This window comes from Tupaia chinensis, unplaced genomic scaffold (assembly GCF_000334495.1).
Source record: "Tupaia chinensis unplaced genomic scaffold, TupChi_1.0 Scaffold000708_1, whole genome shotgun sequence".
Lineage (NCBI taxonomy): Eukaryota > Metazoa > Chordata > Mammalia > Scandentia > Tupaiidae > Tupaia > Tupaia belangeri.
Window position 1 is genome coordinate 304,667 of NW_006160231.1, and position 14,985 is coordinate 319,651.

The following is a 14,985-nucleotide window of genomic DNA, read 5'->3' on the forward strand; positions in this document are numbered from 1 at the left end:
GGCCCCCCGGTGCTGATGATGCCCCCGCCGCCCGCGGCCATGGGGCCCCCAGGAGCCCCTCCGGGCCGCGACCTGGCCTCCGTGCCCCCCGAACTGACCGCCAGCAGACAGTCCTTCCGCATGGCCATGGGAAACCCCAGTGAGTTCTTTGTGGATGTGATGTGAGCAGGGCCGTCTCCCCCTCTTCCATCCCACCCCTACCCGGCCAGCTGGTCCCTCTCCATCCGTCCGTCCGTGGTTTTTTTTTTTCTTTTTTTACTTTGTCTGGTACCTGAAAGGGAAATAAACGGAACTAAATCCAGGTGCGCTAACCCTGGCCGGAGCAGCAGGGCAGGTGCACCTGCAGGTTGGCTCCGCCCCCTGCCCCGCCTCTGGCCCCAGTTTGTTCCCTGCTCACTAACGCTGCGTGGGACCTCCCCGGATCCTTCATGTCCCCGACTGGACTTGCTGGTGCTACCCCTTATTCCCCTCGTCCCTCCCCTTCCAATTTAGGAGCTGACCCAGGGGTGTCCTTGGGGGCAAGCTTCCCCTCTCACCCCCCAGTTCCCGCTCAACGTTCATTCAGCTATCACCCCTATTAACCCCCCTCAGGCATGTGTGCACACCTCTTTACTTTGCCCCAGGAAACCAACACCAAAAACGTCTTTGCCTCATCTGCCCCCGGAACTGCCCTGCCTGCTGCCTCAGTCCTGATCCCAGAGCGTGGTCCTCTGCTGGTAGCCATCCCAGCTCTCCCTGCCTGTGCCCAGCCCTGAGCAGAGGACCCGAGAGCTGGCTGGGTCGCCTGAGCCCCTCGGGCTTCCAGGGAGCCCCTCTGCTCTACCCCATTCCTGCCTGTGTGCTGGCTCCCTCCAACCCTCACCCTACTAACCAGCAGCTCATTTCACCTCCAGGCCTGAAACGTTTCTTTTCTTTCTTTTTTTCCTCCCCCAATTAACCCTGGGCCTGGAGCAGCCAAGAATTTCGGGCTGTTTGACTTTCTGTGAGCCCCCAGAGAGGGGAGGCCCAACCTCCGAGGAGACCAGGAACCCTGCTTCTGCAGCCCGTCAGGGCTTCCCAAGGATGTCCAGCCCCTCACCCACACCAGTCACTAGGCTTCTGGGGAGGGCCCCAGCTTCACCCATGCAAGAGAGATTGTTTTCCTTCCCCCCCTTCTCTCTCTCTCTCTCTCTCTCTCTCTCACACACACACACACACACACACACACACACGTGCCTATGCAAGTTTGCTTGAGTCTCAGGGCTGGTCCCTGCCCAGAGGGCTGGACCCTCTCCCAACCCTTTCCCAGGTTTTGGGGCTGGTCCCCTGACTTCCCTCTTCCTTCCCTCTTAGCTCTCAAGCCTCCCACCCATTTCCCCATCTTCCTACCTAGATGTAGCCTGTGCGCTGGGTCTCAGGCTGGGCTCAGCAGAGGACTCTCCAGGTGACTGACAGGCCACTCACCCCCACACATACACACGCCCATCCTTGTTTTCACATTTACCGCAACTTCCAAGCAGGGACATGGGAGCCCACAGGCCAGTCGAGGTTGAGTAGGGAGACTTTTGGGACTTCTGGAGTACAAGATTTCCCTCTTTTTAATCTTACTGTCCACTCTAGACAAATCATGACTTCCTCTTTAAACCTCTTCTATAAATTCTGGCTCACCTAGGTTCTCATAGTTTCAGGACTAGGATGTCAAGAGTGAGATGAAATCCTTAGCTCCAGGATTTGGGGCAAACCAAGGTAGAGACATTTTGGCCTTCGTTCATTCAACAACTACTTCCTGGAGTTCGGGTGAGCAGAAGGCAGTGTCAGAAGGGTGACATAGTCTTGCTTGTTTTCTGGGAGCTCTGGGTTTGCTCCCAGTGCAGGCCATGACTTCTAGCCACACTGTAGAGCCATCTGTGCTCTCTCTGACTGCCATGTCCAGCTCCTGATAGTCCCCCCACTACTGGTCATGCTTCGGTGCTGGTGCTTCTGCTCCACTTCGCTTCCTCTATTTACTTCCAAGATGGTGTCATCCACCCTCATGTCCTCGATTGCTGCTGATAAGCTGGTGATTCCCAAATACCTAGTGGCAATTCTGGCTTCCCCTGATCTTTAGGTCTGCATTTTTATTACTAACTGCACATCTCCATAGATATATCCATGTGGACTGAACGCATGTCCCAGTCAAGTGTGTTCCTGAGTCCCGGCCACCTTCATCACAGTCTATTTAGGCTCACAGCTAGAAGCATTTATGGGCTTAAATTCCTTCTTCCCATATCTTACTAGTCAGCATATCATATCCACTCCACTCCAACAATCTTTCTTGAATGTGGCCCTTCCTTTTCCCTCTGTCTCTACTTTACTTCACTAGAGCATGGGATTTGGAGTCAGATGTTCTGGGTTTGAATTCTAGCTCTGCTACTTTTTGGTTATGTGGTAGGAGAGTTATTTAACCTCTCTGAGCCTCAGTTCCCTTGTATGTAAAATGATAATAATACCTACCTCACAGGGTTGTTGTGAGGATTGAAATTAGACATTGTACGAAAAGTGCCTAGCACAGTGCCTGGCACACGGTAGAGTAGGTGCTTAATAAATGGTAGCAATTATTTTTATTATCATTATCATCATTTCCTCTAAATTGGTAGGGATTTAGATGTATGTTTGGATGATAAAGCTTCTGCAAAGCTGAGAGTAAAGCTTTGAGTGTTGGTTCAAAGTGTAAAAGTGCCTACATATTTGGAAACTAAATGGCTTCAGGCTGTGGCAAGGCCTGAAGGGCTACCCAGACCTTCATCCTGCCATATCCTGGCTTCTGACAAGAGGCTACTAGGAGTAGTAAGGGCTGCAACCAGGTTTGGCCTCTCCTGCCCCTTTGTTCCTATGACAGGCCCAGGCCCATTGAGGAAGACAGTCGGGTATCTCTGCCTACAGAAAGAGAAGAGCCAGTGGATTTTCTTCTGATCCGGAAAGAAATAGATGGACCTTTGTTGTTTGAGGGTTGACTCTACCCTCTCAGCTAGGATGTGAAATTTAATTCTGTACATCAGAGGGGTTTTAAAAGGTCATGTCCAACTAAATTCAGCTTGGCAACCATTTTCTAAGCAACATTTATCCCTGACCGTAGAAGGCTCACGGAGTCATACAGGTATAGCTGGGGAAAATGTTGATATACTCATGAGTAGCTTTAGCTAGTTTTTTTCCCCAAGTATTTGCAGAACCTCCCTCCCTGCCTCTCTCCTTGGGTCTAGACCCCTGGGAAAAACTTAGGAGAATCCGAGGTGGTGTTAGAAAGCAGTCAATTCATTGGAAACACTTCTACGGCTAAGTTGAGTGTGTGAGTGAAGACAGTCCTCGGACTCCCGACGAAAAAGGCCTAAGGCAACCCAAGGCTTAACAGAGGGCTTCAGCAAACGGCAGTAGTCCTCCGCCAGTAGTCCTCCGCGGCTCCGGGAAACCTGCACTAGGAACAGGAGGGCTTGCAGAGACTACGATTCCCAGAGCCCTCGGTGACGTCGGCCAAGTGGGACGCGGCGTCCGCCGGGCGGTGTATTTTGGATAAGGCGGGCCAAGGCCACGCCTACCCCGAGGAGGGGGCGGTGCCTCGAAGGCAGTCGGTAGTTGTAGTTTCGCTAAACTTAGAAGGATTCCGCGGGAAGCGAGGAGGCCGAGGGGCCTGCCGGGACTTGTAGTCCGCGCGGAGGCGTGCGCGCACGCGCAGCTGAGGCCGGGGCGGGGCCGCAGCACTGCGGTGAAAGCCGAGGCAGCGGGCAGGCGAGCAGGGGTGGGCGGACATCTTGGGATCCGGAGAGTGGCCCGGCCGGCCGAGCAGGGGGCCGCGGACGCCAGGTGAGCTGGGGATCCGGCCTTACGGGGTGGGAGAAGACGCCACGGGTCGCCTGCCCCGCCACCCAGCCTTGCCTTTCTCTGCACCGCGCCGGGCGGAAAGCTGCCCACGCCCGGGAGTGGCCTCAGCCTTCGGACCCGGGAGGGCGCTGAGGCTGGGCGGGGGCGCCCGGGGCGCGGCGGCAGGACCGCGGGCAGCGGCGTCTCCACCTGACCCGCCGGGCGCCTCCCGGGAGAGGCAAGCCTCCTGGAATCCTCCCGGAGCAGGGCCGCCGCGCGGCGCCCCCTCCCCGGGATCGCGACAGCCTCCTGAGCCTCGGCACCTCCTCTTCGGCGCAAGGGCAGTCTCCCCATCTCGCGGGGCAGTGACGCCTCCTTGTGCGCCTCCTTGAACTGTGACAGGTCGCCCTCCGCGCGGCACCCCCTCTCTCTGTCACCCCGCGGCTCTCCCCCAGACCAGCGGCCCCCATCTTTTCCGCGATGCCCTCCTCTCCATGGCCGAGAGCCCACCGCCCCTCCTGCCCCTGCTGCCGGCTCACCCGTACCGCCTTCTCCCTCGAAGCCCTGACCTTTTCCCACGCTGGCTACCCTGCTCTAAGTGCCCCAAGCCCTGTTTGCTGCTGTGGGCACCCCCGAGTCCACGGCCTGGCTGTCGCTGCCGGTCTCCCCCTCCCCTCCCCGCCGGACCCACCTCTGGGGCCCTGCTTCCCGGAGCGCCCTCCTTGATAGCTCCGGACCGGGCTCTTTGCTCAGGGCCCTAGCTCCATTTTGCATTTCCTCCCCCAGCCTCCGAGGGATGGGATGTGCCCAGTGCCTGGAGACCTCTCACTGGTCTGGAAGACCTTGACGGCCACAGTACGCGGCTTTACCTTCCAGTTTAGGAAAGTCTGCTAACCCACCCTGGTGAAGTGAACAGGGGCGAATCCAGGAAATCTAGAACCAAATTAACCCCTTTTCACAAGCAGTCAATAGTTTGACCCAAATAATGCGGGTAATCCAGGCGTTCTGACGCCTGGCCCTTTGCTTCTAGGGAAGTGAATTTCTTGCTGGGTCTGGAATCACAGTTTCAGCTGGAAGGACCTTTTAATTTTACGATCCTCCTCATCCTTATTTTTATTGCACTCCAGAGCTTTTTGAAGGGTCATTGGGGTGTATTCTGCCAATGCTGGGACCTTTTCCTGCTCTTTTGCCTGCTTATCTGACTGCCTGGGAGAGGTGGAAGCCACGCTCTTGGGTCCGGGTCCAGGTCCAGGTCCGGGCCTAAGGCCTCCCTTCTCTCCCCCTCCTGCACACCCGTTCCTGGAATGCTGAGGCTTCTGTAGATTAGAGAGCCGGAGGTTCAGGCCCTGCTGCTTTCCCTGGGTGCTTTAAAGGTTGTGCCTGGGGGGCCCAGGCCTGAACCAGCTGGAGTAATTCCTGCCGCCATTCCTGCAGCCTCAGGCAGGCCCTCTGACTCACTGGCTAGAGCCTGAGTGAGAGTCTGCACAGGAGGGGGTCGAGCAGGAGCCTCGCTGAGCTCAGCGCTGTGCAGAGGGGCGGGGGCCAGTCTCTGGCTCAGCCTCAAAAGGGAGGATCAAAATGGCCTTAGATCTTGGGCCCAAATCTCTCGGTTTCTTTCTCCTATCCAGTGTGGGGTAAACAGGAACTGGAGCCTGCTGTGGGAGGGGCCTGCTGAGTGGAGGGCTGCAGGGTCACTTGCTAGAGTGACCTGCACAACCCCTCGGGTGGCCGGCAAGGGTTCTGAGGTCCTCTCTTACCCACCCGCCTGTCCTAGGTCTGTTCTCAGAGCTATGGGCCGCAGAGACTGAGCTGCCGCCATGATTGGAGGCTTATTCATCTATAATCACAAGGGGGAGGTGCTCATCTCCCGGGTCTACCGAGATGACATCGGGTGAGTGCCTTGGCTGAGCCAGCTGTGCCCCCACCGCCCCAGCATGCAGGACCAGATGTGTTCCCACCAGGGCTCGACCTGGGCCACCCATGCCCCTGCTGCATCCTGGAAGCTCAGCTAGTAGAGCCGGCTCCCATGAACTCTGGCGGGCTTGGCCGCCCAGCGGGACCGGGCTGGCATGGCGCCCATAGCCCTAGGAACTCCTGCCCTTCCTGCCTCCTGTGTCCCTCACAGCAGGCCTGGTTGCTGGGGGTGAGTGCTTCTGCCAGGCAGGGGAGAAGGGAGCTATGTCTCCGGTGGGTGGAGCCGGAGCCGGCCGAGAGGGGAGAGGAGAGGAGCTAGCGGAGCTAGCTGGAGGTGCTAATCCATCTAAGTCTGGCCCTCCAAAGCCTTCCTCCCACTGAGAGACTTCTCTGGATCCTCTTGAAAGCCTCTCCCAGCCGCGGAGACCTCTCCCACTGCCTTGCTCAGGAAGAGCCAGGCTGCTGACTCCACTGTTTTCAGTTCCTCTGGGCCATTCCTGGAGGAGAGGCCGTAGGCAAGCTTGAGGCACTCCGGGACACTGAGAAGGGCAGGACGGCCATGCTGCCCTTTCCGACCTTTCTCTGGGAGCAGACTCGGGCGCTCCGTGTCCGTGGTCCGTCCGACCTGGACAAGGAGCCGCAGCCTGCCTTCTCGTGCTGCCTGCTCTGCACACCACTGTCTTCCCTGCCGGTGGCCATCTTCCCCCCAGCTCTGATGAGATTAGGCGCCTCTGGTTCCTCTGCCCTGCTTTTCTTCAAAGAGCTTGAATTAAATAGTCAAGGGAGGGCTTGTAGCCCATTGCCTCTAGCTTCTGAGCGCTGTGATGGGCTGGCCTGGCCTTTGCGGCTGCTTGCCCATTGGCTGGAGGTGTGGCATCAGCTCGACGGGGGGCATGGCCCACCTGAACCAGGCTGGCTCCCCCCGCCTGCACCCCTCCTGCCTGGATGGACCTGGTGGGATCAAGGCAGGTCACATGCTGCCGCGCATGCCTGGCTGTGCGCTCCACCCCTGCCTGTCCTGTCCTGTCCCTGTCCCCTCATGGTGTGTGCAGCCCTCCCCAGTGTGTCGTGTCTAACCCTCTCTTTTGTTGCTGTCACTCTCCTCTTCTTGCTGGCGTCATTTCTCTCATCCCATCTCATTGGCTGCCGTAGCAATAGGTAAGGGGCCTCTGAAGCTGCCGCCTGGGTACAGGCGGGTGGGGGCCCTGCCCCTCATTGTTGTTCCCTTCATCTTTCTCATCCCCTGAACTTACCATGGAGTCGGAGCCCAGACGAGACTGGAAGTGAATCCATGGCCCCGGTACTCCCCCCAGTAGATTAGAGCCTTCTCTGAAGTCACGCTGGCTTTGTCTAACCTCCAGAGGAGCCGTCCTTCCCTGCTGCTGGAACCCCTAGAGGGAGGGCCAGAGGAGAAGCAGGGGCTCTCTCAGCCTGGACTTAGCAGGAAGTAAAGAGACGCAGCTGGCATACAGCTGGGAAACAGAGGCCAGGCCCGGGAGGCCCGCACGCCTCTGAGGCTGATGAGCCTCACTTTATCAGGGTTATGTCTGCCCTGCCGTGGTTGCCCCTTGACTTCCCTATTTCTCATGGCTTTCAGACACCAGCCCAGCTTGGGCCTCCTCCCATGCCCCCACTGGGAGTCCCAAGAATGGGACTACTCTACTGGTTTCGGCTTTGGCTTCAGAACACGTGTCAGACTTGAGTCGTGAGGAGGGTGGGGCCGTCGCAGCTGTGGCTCATCCCTGCAGGCAGGGTTGCTGGGGTGCTGAGCAGCCCTGTTGTACCTTTTGCCTGCAGGAGGAATGCAGTGGACGCCTTTCGGGTCAATGTTATCCATGCCCGGCAGCAGGTGCGCAGCCCTGTCACCAACATCGCTCGCACCAGCTTCTTCCATGTTAAGCGGTCCAACATCTGGCTGGCCGCTGTCACCAAACAGAATGTCAACGCTGCCATGGTCTTCGAATTCCTCTATAAGATGTGCGACGTAATGGCTGCCTACTTCGGCAAGATCAGTGAGGAAAACATCAAGAACAATTTTGTGCTCATATATGAGCTGCTGGATGGTGAGGCTGGTGGGGCGGTGCACTATGGTGGACTGAACCTCATGGGCCTGGTGGTGGGAGTGGGCCTGAGGCTCAGTGCACTCCGAACTTTCTTCCCTGAGAACCTGGGCTCCTGGGCTCGGGTCTATGCCCGAGAAAGCCAGTTCAAATGTGGACTGGAAAGCCACTCTGGAGTGGAACACAAATGGGAACGAGCCAGCAGCTGAGGGGGCGGGGGGAGTAGTGGTCTTCCCGTGGATGGGGAGCCTTACTCTAGGGTTTAGCATTGGGCCTTCTGTCTTCTTACCTTGGGGTTAATTTTTTTTTAACTTATTTATTTATTTATTTTAATTTGACCAGAGAGGGACAGAGCGAGAAAGAGAGAGGGAGGGAAAGTGAGAAAGCAAGCTGCCAGGTCTGGGATTCGAATCACAGTTGGCCATGTGGGAGTCCAGGGCCCTTAACCACCATGCCAGCAGTAGTTAATCTTAATTCACCTGCGGTCCTCCCAGCTGCCTCAAGAGTCGTTTCAGACGGAGGGCAGGGTGAGCTCTGACAGCTCCCGGGCTGCCCGTCATCTTCACTCCTCTCGTGTGGGATTGCAACTTCCACCTTCCCGACATCTGTTTGCTAGTGAAAGCAAAGGGCTCAGGGTTTCTTGGCCTTTCACCCACCGACCTTGTGATTTCCTCTGCTGAAAAAAGTCAAAACATTTTTATTGTTTTTTTTTAATTATTTACTTTTATTTATTCATCCCTTTATTTTTATCTAACCAGAGAGGGACCTAGATAGAGAGAGGGAAAGTGGGAAAGCAAGCCACCAGGTCTGAGACTCGAACTGTGATCGGCTCATGGGAGTGTCCAGCACCTTAACCATCATGCCACCTGTAGGTCCCCAACATTTTCATTGCTTTTAGTGCTTCATAATTAGAGTAAACATAACAAAGCTGGAAAACTGCTGCAGATGATTCCACGTGGTCTTTGGAAGCCAGGCTGGCCAGACACGTCCTGGCCGGGGGCGAGGGGCTGGAATGATGGAGCCCCAGCTTCGTCCAGGCCTGATGGTTTGCTTCCTTTCACAGAGATCCTAGACTTCGGCTACCCACAGAACTCTGAGACAGGTGCGCTGAAAACCTTCATCACCCAGCAGGGCATCAAGAGCCAGGTACTCAAATCATGCAGACCATGATCAGGATGGAACACACCCTCCCTCCATCCCAGCTGAGTCATGAGGCGGCCTGTGACAGGAAGTGCTGGCCCAAGCCTCCTGCCAGCTGCAGGCCCTCCGCACCAGGAGCAGCCTGCTCAGCGTCTCTGTTGCCGGGAATAGGGAACGCAGTCAAGTGGTTTTCTGCTGCACTGGGGGAGGGGGTGTGAGCTGCTGCGGTCTTCCCCAGGAGGAGAGTGCTTGGGCCCTCCTCTGTGACCCACGCCTCATAGCTTTTTCCTTTTCTGCCTCCCCTGCTGCTTCCTGTGGACTCCTACCCTGTTGGCCCTGTGGCCTCCAGCATCAGGTAAGCTGTCTCCTCCACCTCTACCCTTGTAGTTTTGCCCCATTTTGTCCAGGCCCCACCTGTGGGGGAAGAGGGGTCAGAGGGAGTAGAGACAGACAGGATAAATGCAAGGAAAGCGGAGTGCGGCTATTGCTGTCTGTCTCTGCCCCATGCAGACAAAAGAAGAGCAGTCCCAGATCACCAGCCAGGTGACCGGGCAGATCGGCTGGCGACGGGAGGGCATCAAGTATCGTCGAAACGAGCTCTTCTTGGATGTGCTGGAGAGTGTAAACCTGCTCATGTCCCCGCAGGGTGAGGGCCTCCTCGTGGGGAAGCTGGAGCAGGTTCAGGGCAGGATCTCGGACCCGCCTGCATGCCTCAGCTGCTCTGTCTCTCTATCCTATCCCCAGGGCAAGTGCTGAGCGCCCACGTGTCAGGCCGGGTGGTGATGAAGAGCTACCTGAGTGGCATGCCTGAGTGCAAGTTCGGGATGAATGACAAGATCGTCATTGAGAAGCAGGGCAAAGGCACAGCCGATGAGACAAGCAAGAGGTGCCTGAGTCAGGGAAGCCCACGGGAAAGGGCTGGCCTTGGGGGTTTCAGTGGGGCCTGATGAACCACAAATTCCTTCCAGACTTCAGTCCTGATAACAAAAAAAAAACTGCAGACTCTTCTCAAGGGTGTGCTTGGCTGCTTGCTCTCGGCATCAGTGCCGAGAGGAGGGGAATGCCCTTGGCATACAGCCCTCTGAAGGCGAGCTCTGGTTTGGTCCAAGGACCCAGGCCTCGTCTGTACCTGGGACGGCCTCTGCTGTGTGCATGAAACACCTGTGTCCCAAGTAGCAGGGCCCTCAAGCTGATGGGCTTACAGAGCTGCCACTCATCCCGAACGCTGAGGCAGGGACCCCTAATCAGAAAGCTGCATTCTGGCAGTGTTCCCTGGTGTGTGGTCCCAGCCTAGGGTGGGCTGGTCTCTGCCTGATACCTGCCACTCCTGTCCCAACGAGACACCTCCTCTGCCTCTAGCGGGAAGCAATCAATCGCCATTGATGACTGCACCTTCCACCAGTGTGTGCGGCTGAGCAAGTTTGACTCTGAACGCAGCATCAGCTTCATCCCGCCAGATGGGGAGTTTGAGCTCATGAGGTGCCACTGGGGTGTGAGGAGGGGTGCTGTTGGCAGAGAGGAGGGAGCAGGAGTGGGACAGGCTCTGCAGTGCCAACCTTGCGCCCTGTCCCCAAAGGTATCGCACCACCAAGGACATCATCCTTCCCTTCCGGGTGATTCCACTAGTGCGCGAGGTGGGGCGTACCAAACTGGAGGTCAAGGTGGTCATCAAGTCCAACTTCAAGCCCTCACTGCTGGCCCAGAAGATTGAGGTGAGGACAGGGCACTGGGGAGGAGGAAGAGCTGGTCTCCAGGCACAAAGTCACCTGATACTAGGGTGGGACAGTGCCCTGACGGGTGTGTCACTTCCAGGTGAGGATTCCGACCCCACTGAACACGAGCGGGGTCCAGGTGATCTGCATGAAGGGGAAGGCCAAGTACAAGGCCAGCGAGAACGCCATCGTGTGGAAGTGAGTATCTCCGAGAGGCCGCTGCAGGCTCAGGTGCCATGGCGCACCCACTCTTCCCTGCAAGGAGCAGCAGTGCACCTGTGCTTCTGCAGGAGCCTTTGCTAATGCGTCGGCCCTCGCACATCACACGTGTGCCTGCGCCGGGGTTCGTGCAGATGTTTTATTTTAAGTTTTTCTTAGAAAGATTTCTGCTGTAGGGCATGTACACTCGCCAGAGAGACAAGAGAAACAGAAAGTGGAAAATAACCGCCCGGGGCAGGGGGTGGCCACACCCCAGTCCCTTCTTCATTCTCCTCTTGGGATCTTGGGCACACACACACACACAGCCAGCATGAGTTTTTTAAGTCACCAGATCTGGGACTTGAACTGCAGTCAACTATGTGGGAGTCCAGCAACATAACCATGACGCTATCTGCTGATCCTATGTTTATTTTTCTCTTTTTTCTATTGGGAGAGGTTTTTGCGATAGGGTGAATGTGCTTGCCAGAAAGAGAGACAGAGAGACAAAAAGTGAGAAATCACCCCCCCCCCGAGGGGAGATGGCCACGCCACAACCCCTTTTCCTCCATTCTCCTCGGGATCTTGGGCACACACGCACACACACACACACACCCACACACCTGGCATGAGTTTAAACCACCAGCTTGGGAACTTGAACCGTGGTCAACTACATGGGAGTTCAGTGACATAGCCATTACGCCAACTACTGGTCCCAGAGTGTTTATTTTTCAAGATGCTTTAGTGTTTCCCTGCTGGTGAAGTAGAGGCGTTACAGGGGTAACATGCCCACGGATCTAAGTAGACACTACAGTCCCCAGTGCTGGAGTAACAGGCCCAAGCTTCATAGCACGTGATTATCAAGGTCCTGACTTTTCTGTCCTTGTGCTTCATGCCTTCTGGGTTCTCTTCTCTCCTCATTTGAAACAGGCAGCCCTCCACCCTAGAAGCTCTTCCAACCCACCAGGTGCACTTGCTACCCACTGTCTCTTTGTTCCCAGGATCAAGCGCATGGCAGGCATGAAGGAATCGCAGATCAGTGCAGAGATTGAGCTGCTGCCCACCAACGACAAGAAGAAATGGGCTCGACCCCCTATCTCTATGAACTTTGAGGTACGACAGAGGAGTGGCCTGGTGGCATGGCAGGGTGTGCTGGGAAAGAGCTTAGAGGTCATTCAGGTCAACCTCTGACCTTAGAGAAGAGGAAGCTCGGCTTAGAAAGGGAAAGCAACTGATTCATAGACCCATTGCCTCCCTCCAAGAGCCCCTTAGTGGAGACTGCTATCCACAGGGTAAAAAAATCTTGTACTTCCGTTGGTTCATTGTGAAACAGTTGTTTTAAAAAATTAAGGTTCTTTGACTGCCAGAGTAGACACAAAGTTTTCTTCTAGACATTTCTAAAGTCCTAGTGTTGAACAGCATAAGCATGCCATTTCGCAGTTCTTCCGGGTGCTGCTTCCTGCTGGTTAGAGGGGTTGATTCAGGTTGTGATGGGAGGGCCTGATGTCACATCCAAGATGGCCAGCTCTCTTGGCCGTGCTTCTTTAGTAACCTCAGAGGGCTCCTCACACCCCAGCTTCCCCACGTCTTTCAGGCCTCCAGCCGCTCAACTGTTGAGTAGCCATGAGGTCGGGTAGGGTTACAGGACTCACCACAGGAGAGTGGCCACATTCCTAACTGGAGTTTTCCCTTGCCCAGGTGCCATTTGCGCCCTCAGGTCTCAAGGTGCGCTACTTGAAGGTGTTCGAACCGAAGCTGAACTACAGCGACCATGATGTCATCAAATGGGTGCGCTACATCGGCCGCAGCGGCATTTATGAAACCCGCTGCTAGCCGCCTGGTGGCAGCCAGCCCACCTCCTCACCCACCCTCTCCCACAGGGCCGGGTGCCCTCCACCCTGGCCACCACCATCAGCGTCTCCTCCTTCCTCCTGCTTTGCTGCCCTCCCTTTGCACCAGCCCCTGAGTCTAGGTCTGGACCAAGCACGTCGCAAGTGGGACTGGTGTAGTCCCTGGGCTCCCTGGGCAGGGTGGTTTCTGGGGCTCCTGCTTTTCTATCCATCTGTCTGGCCTGGCCTCATGCCAGGCTCTGAGTTATGACCAAAGCCAGGTGGGCTTTCTCTCCTCCCCACCCCTGTGGCCACACCTCTGGAGTGGGAGGGTTGGCTGCCCCTCACCTCGGAGCTCTCCCCAAAGGCCAGTAACGGATCCCCAGCCCTCAATCCTTGCTCTGCTTTGGGATCGTGTGAGCTTCGTTTTGTACACGTGTGACTTTGTCCAGTTCTAAACCCAATAAACTGTAGAGCGGAGTTGGCTGAGCATTGATGTGGGAACTGCAGGGGGACAACCAGTGGGACTGCTCCTCCCTAGGACACGCCTTCTTTCAGTACAAGTGTCTACTCTCAGTACTCTCAAGCCCCTTTCCTTGTCTTGTCCCAATTGTTGGCCCCTCCTGGTCCATCCAAACCCTCACCCTGGTAGGTCATGGCCCTGGTCTTCTGGTTCCTCCAAGAAGAAACAGCCTCAAGGGCAAGTTGCCCTTGCTGGCTACAACTCCCTGAGTGTAGATTCTTTCCCCAATTCACATTTAGGCACGTATTTTCTAAAGAGCGTAATTTAAATAAAGTTCATTATCTTTTTTTTTTTTTTTAAGAATTATTTTGTTGAACTTTATTTTTTAATTTTAATTTGACCAGAGAGGAACAGAGTGAGAGAGGGAGGGAAAGTGAGAATGCAAGCTGCCGGGTCCAAGGACTTGAACCATGGTTGGCCATGTGGGAGTCCAATATCCTTAACCATCACGTCACCTGCCAGCCTCAAAGTTATTATCTTGCAGCCATCCTAAGATACTGACCTATGAGGAAAGGATTTGATTTTCTCCCAGGCCTCTTTAAAAACTCCTCCCCTCCAGAGCTGTATGGTCAGATAGTCTTTAAGGAGAAAGTCTCATATCCTGCCACTGTTGGGACAGATAAAAGAGCAGTTTTTACGTTCTTAGTTTCAGCTTTTTTTTTTTTTAACTTTATTCTTTCATTCATTCTCTTTTCTTTTTTTGGAGAGGTTTTTGCTACAAGGCGTGTGCGCTTACCAGAAAGACAGACAGAAAGCGAGAAATCACCCCCCAGAGGGGATGGCCATGCCACAATCCCTTCTCCTCCATTCTCCTCTCAGGATCTTGGGCACACACGCACACACGCCCGGCATGTTTTAAGCCACTGGGTCCGCGAAACGCGGCTGACTACGTGGGAGTCCAGCGACATAGCCATTATGCTAACTGCTGGTCCCCCATTCATTCATTTTTAATTTGACCAGAGAGAGACAGAGAAAGAGAGGTGAGAAAGCAAGTCACCAGGTCTGGGATTCAGACTGTGGTTGGCCATGTGGGAGTGAGTGTCCAGCACCTTAACCACCATGCCACCTGCTGGTCCCCAGTTTCAGCTTTTTTTAAACTTAAAAAAATCTATTAAAGGGGCCAGCCAGGTGGTATAATGGTTAAGGTAACTGTATCCCATATGGCCAACTGTGGTAGAGTCCCCGACCTGCAGCTTGAAAAACACTGCCCGCACCCCAGATCTCGAGAGTGAAGGAATTGGTGTGGGTGATTTCTCGCTTCCTCTCTCCATCTCCCTCCAGCAAGTGTATGCATCCTATAGCAAATTTTACATATAGACGAATATATATTAGAGAACATTGCAAACATACAAAGAATTAGAATATCATAAACCTCTCTGTTCTGTAACTCAGCCTCAGTGATGATTCTCATCGCCAATTCCTGAATATCACATCTGATCTGTACTTAATCCGAGTGTCCTGTAACATTTTCGCAACTTGCATCTGGATCCACAGAGGGGCCGTTGTGGTTGGATAGCTCATCTTAAGTTACCTGTTTCCCCTCTGCGCTTCCAGTTCTGTTGAGGAAACCTGAGTTCTGCAGCTTACTCCTCAGAAGCTGCCTGCTGTATCCCAGTGAGGTCGCTTACCATAGACCTCTACCTCTGCTTCCTGTAAACAGTTACCACGTCTGGAGGCTCGCAGCGGCACTGTGGGGAAAATCCCCCATTTCTAGCTGAGGAAATCCGTGGAAGGAAATTTGCCATTTGCCGAGATCCAGGGTGCAGATTAGTCTGCTTGGGGCCCAGGTCGAGAAGGAA

The 14,985-nt window shown here is 55.2% G+C and overlaps 2 protein-coding genes across 2 annotated transcripts in view; both read left to right on the forward strand.

Moving 5' to 3' along the window:
• The window catches only part of DVL3 (dishevelled segment polarity protein 3), a 16,975-nt gene extending 15,873 nt beyond the window's left edge, over positions 1 to 1,102 (forward strand). The window contains exon 16 of the mRNA XM_006160787.3: positions 2 to 1,102. Coding sequence (XP_006160849.1) covers positions 2 to 165 — 164 coding nt within the window. The 3' untranslated portion in view covers positions 166 to 1,102. The remainder of the gene's footprint in view (position 1) is intronic.
• A 2,562-nt stretch (positions 1,103 to 3,664) lies between these two features.
• On the forward strand, positions 3,665 to 13,143 carry AP2M1 (adaptor related protein complex 2 subunit mu 1). The gene is made up of 12 exons (XM_006160755.3): positions 3,665 to 3,816; positions 5,588 to 5,704; positions 7,525 to 7,790; positions 8,851 to 8,933; positions 9,277 to 9,282; positions 9,438 to 9,573; positions 9,672 to 9,813; positions 10,287 to 10,406; positions 10,504 to 10,639; positions 10,740 to 10,837; positions 11,836 to 11,947; positions 12,533 to 13,143. Exons 2-12 carry the CDS (start codon positions 5,631 to 5,633, stop codon positions 12,665 to 12,667), a joined length of 1,308 nt encoding a protein of 435 aa, XP_006160817.1. The 5' UTR covers positions 3,665 to 3,816; positions 5,588 to 5,630; the 3' UTR covers positions 12,668 to 13,143.
• The last annotated feature ends 1,842 nt before the right edge of the window (positions 13,144 to 14,985 follow it).

What these genes read in the sequence shown, in the direction of transcription:
- AP2M1 (XM_006160755.3), top strand. Translation starts at nt 5,631, where the DNA reads ATGATTGGAGGCTTATTCATCTATAATCACAAGGGGGAGGTGCTCATC. An exon ending in GGGGAGTTTGAGCTCATGAG is followed by an intron (nt 10,407 to 10,503) that starts GTGCCACTGGGG and finishes CTGTCCCCAAAG; the next exon opens with GTATCGCACCACCAAGGACA. An exon ending in GAGAACGCCATCGTGTGGAA is followed by an intron (nt 10,838 to 11,835) that starts GTGAGTATCTCC and finishes CTTTGTTCCCAG; the next exon opens with GATCAAGCGCATGGCAGGCA.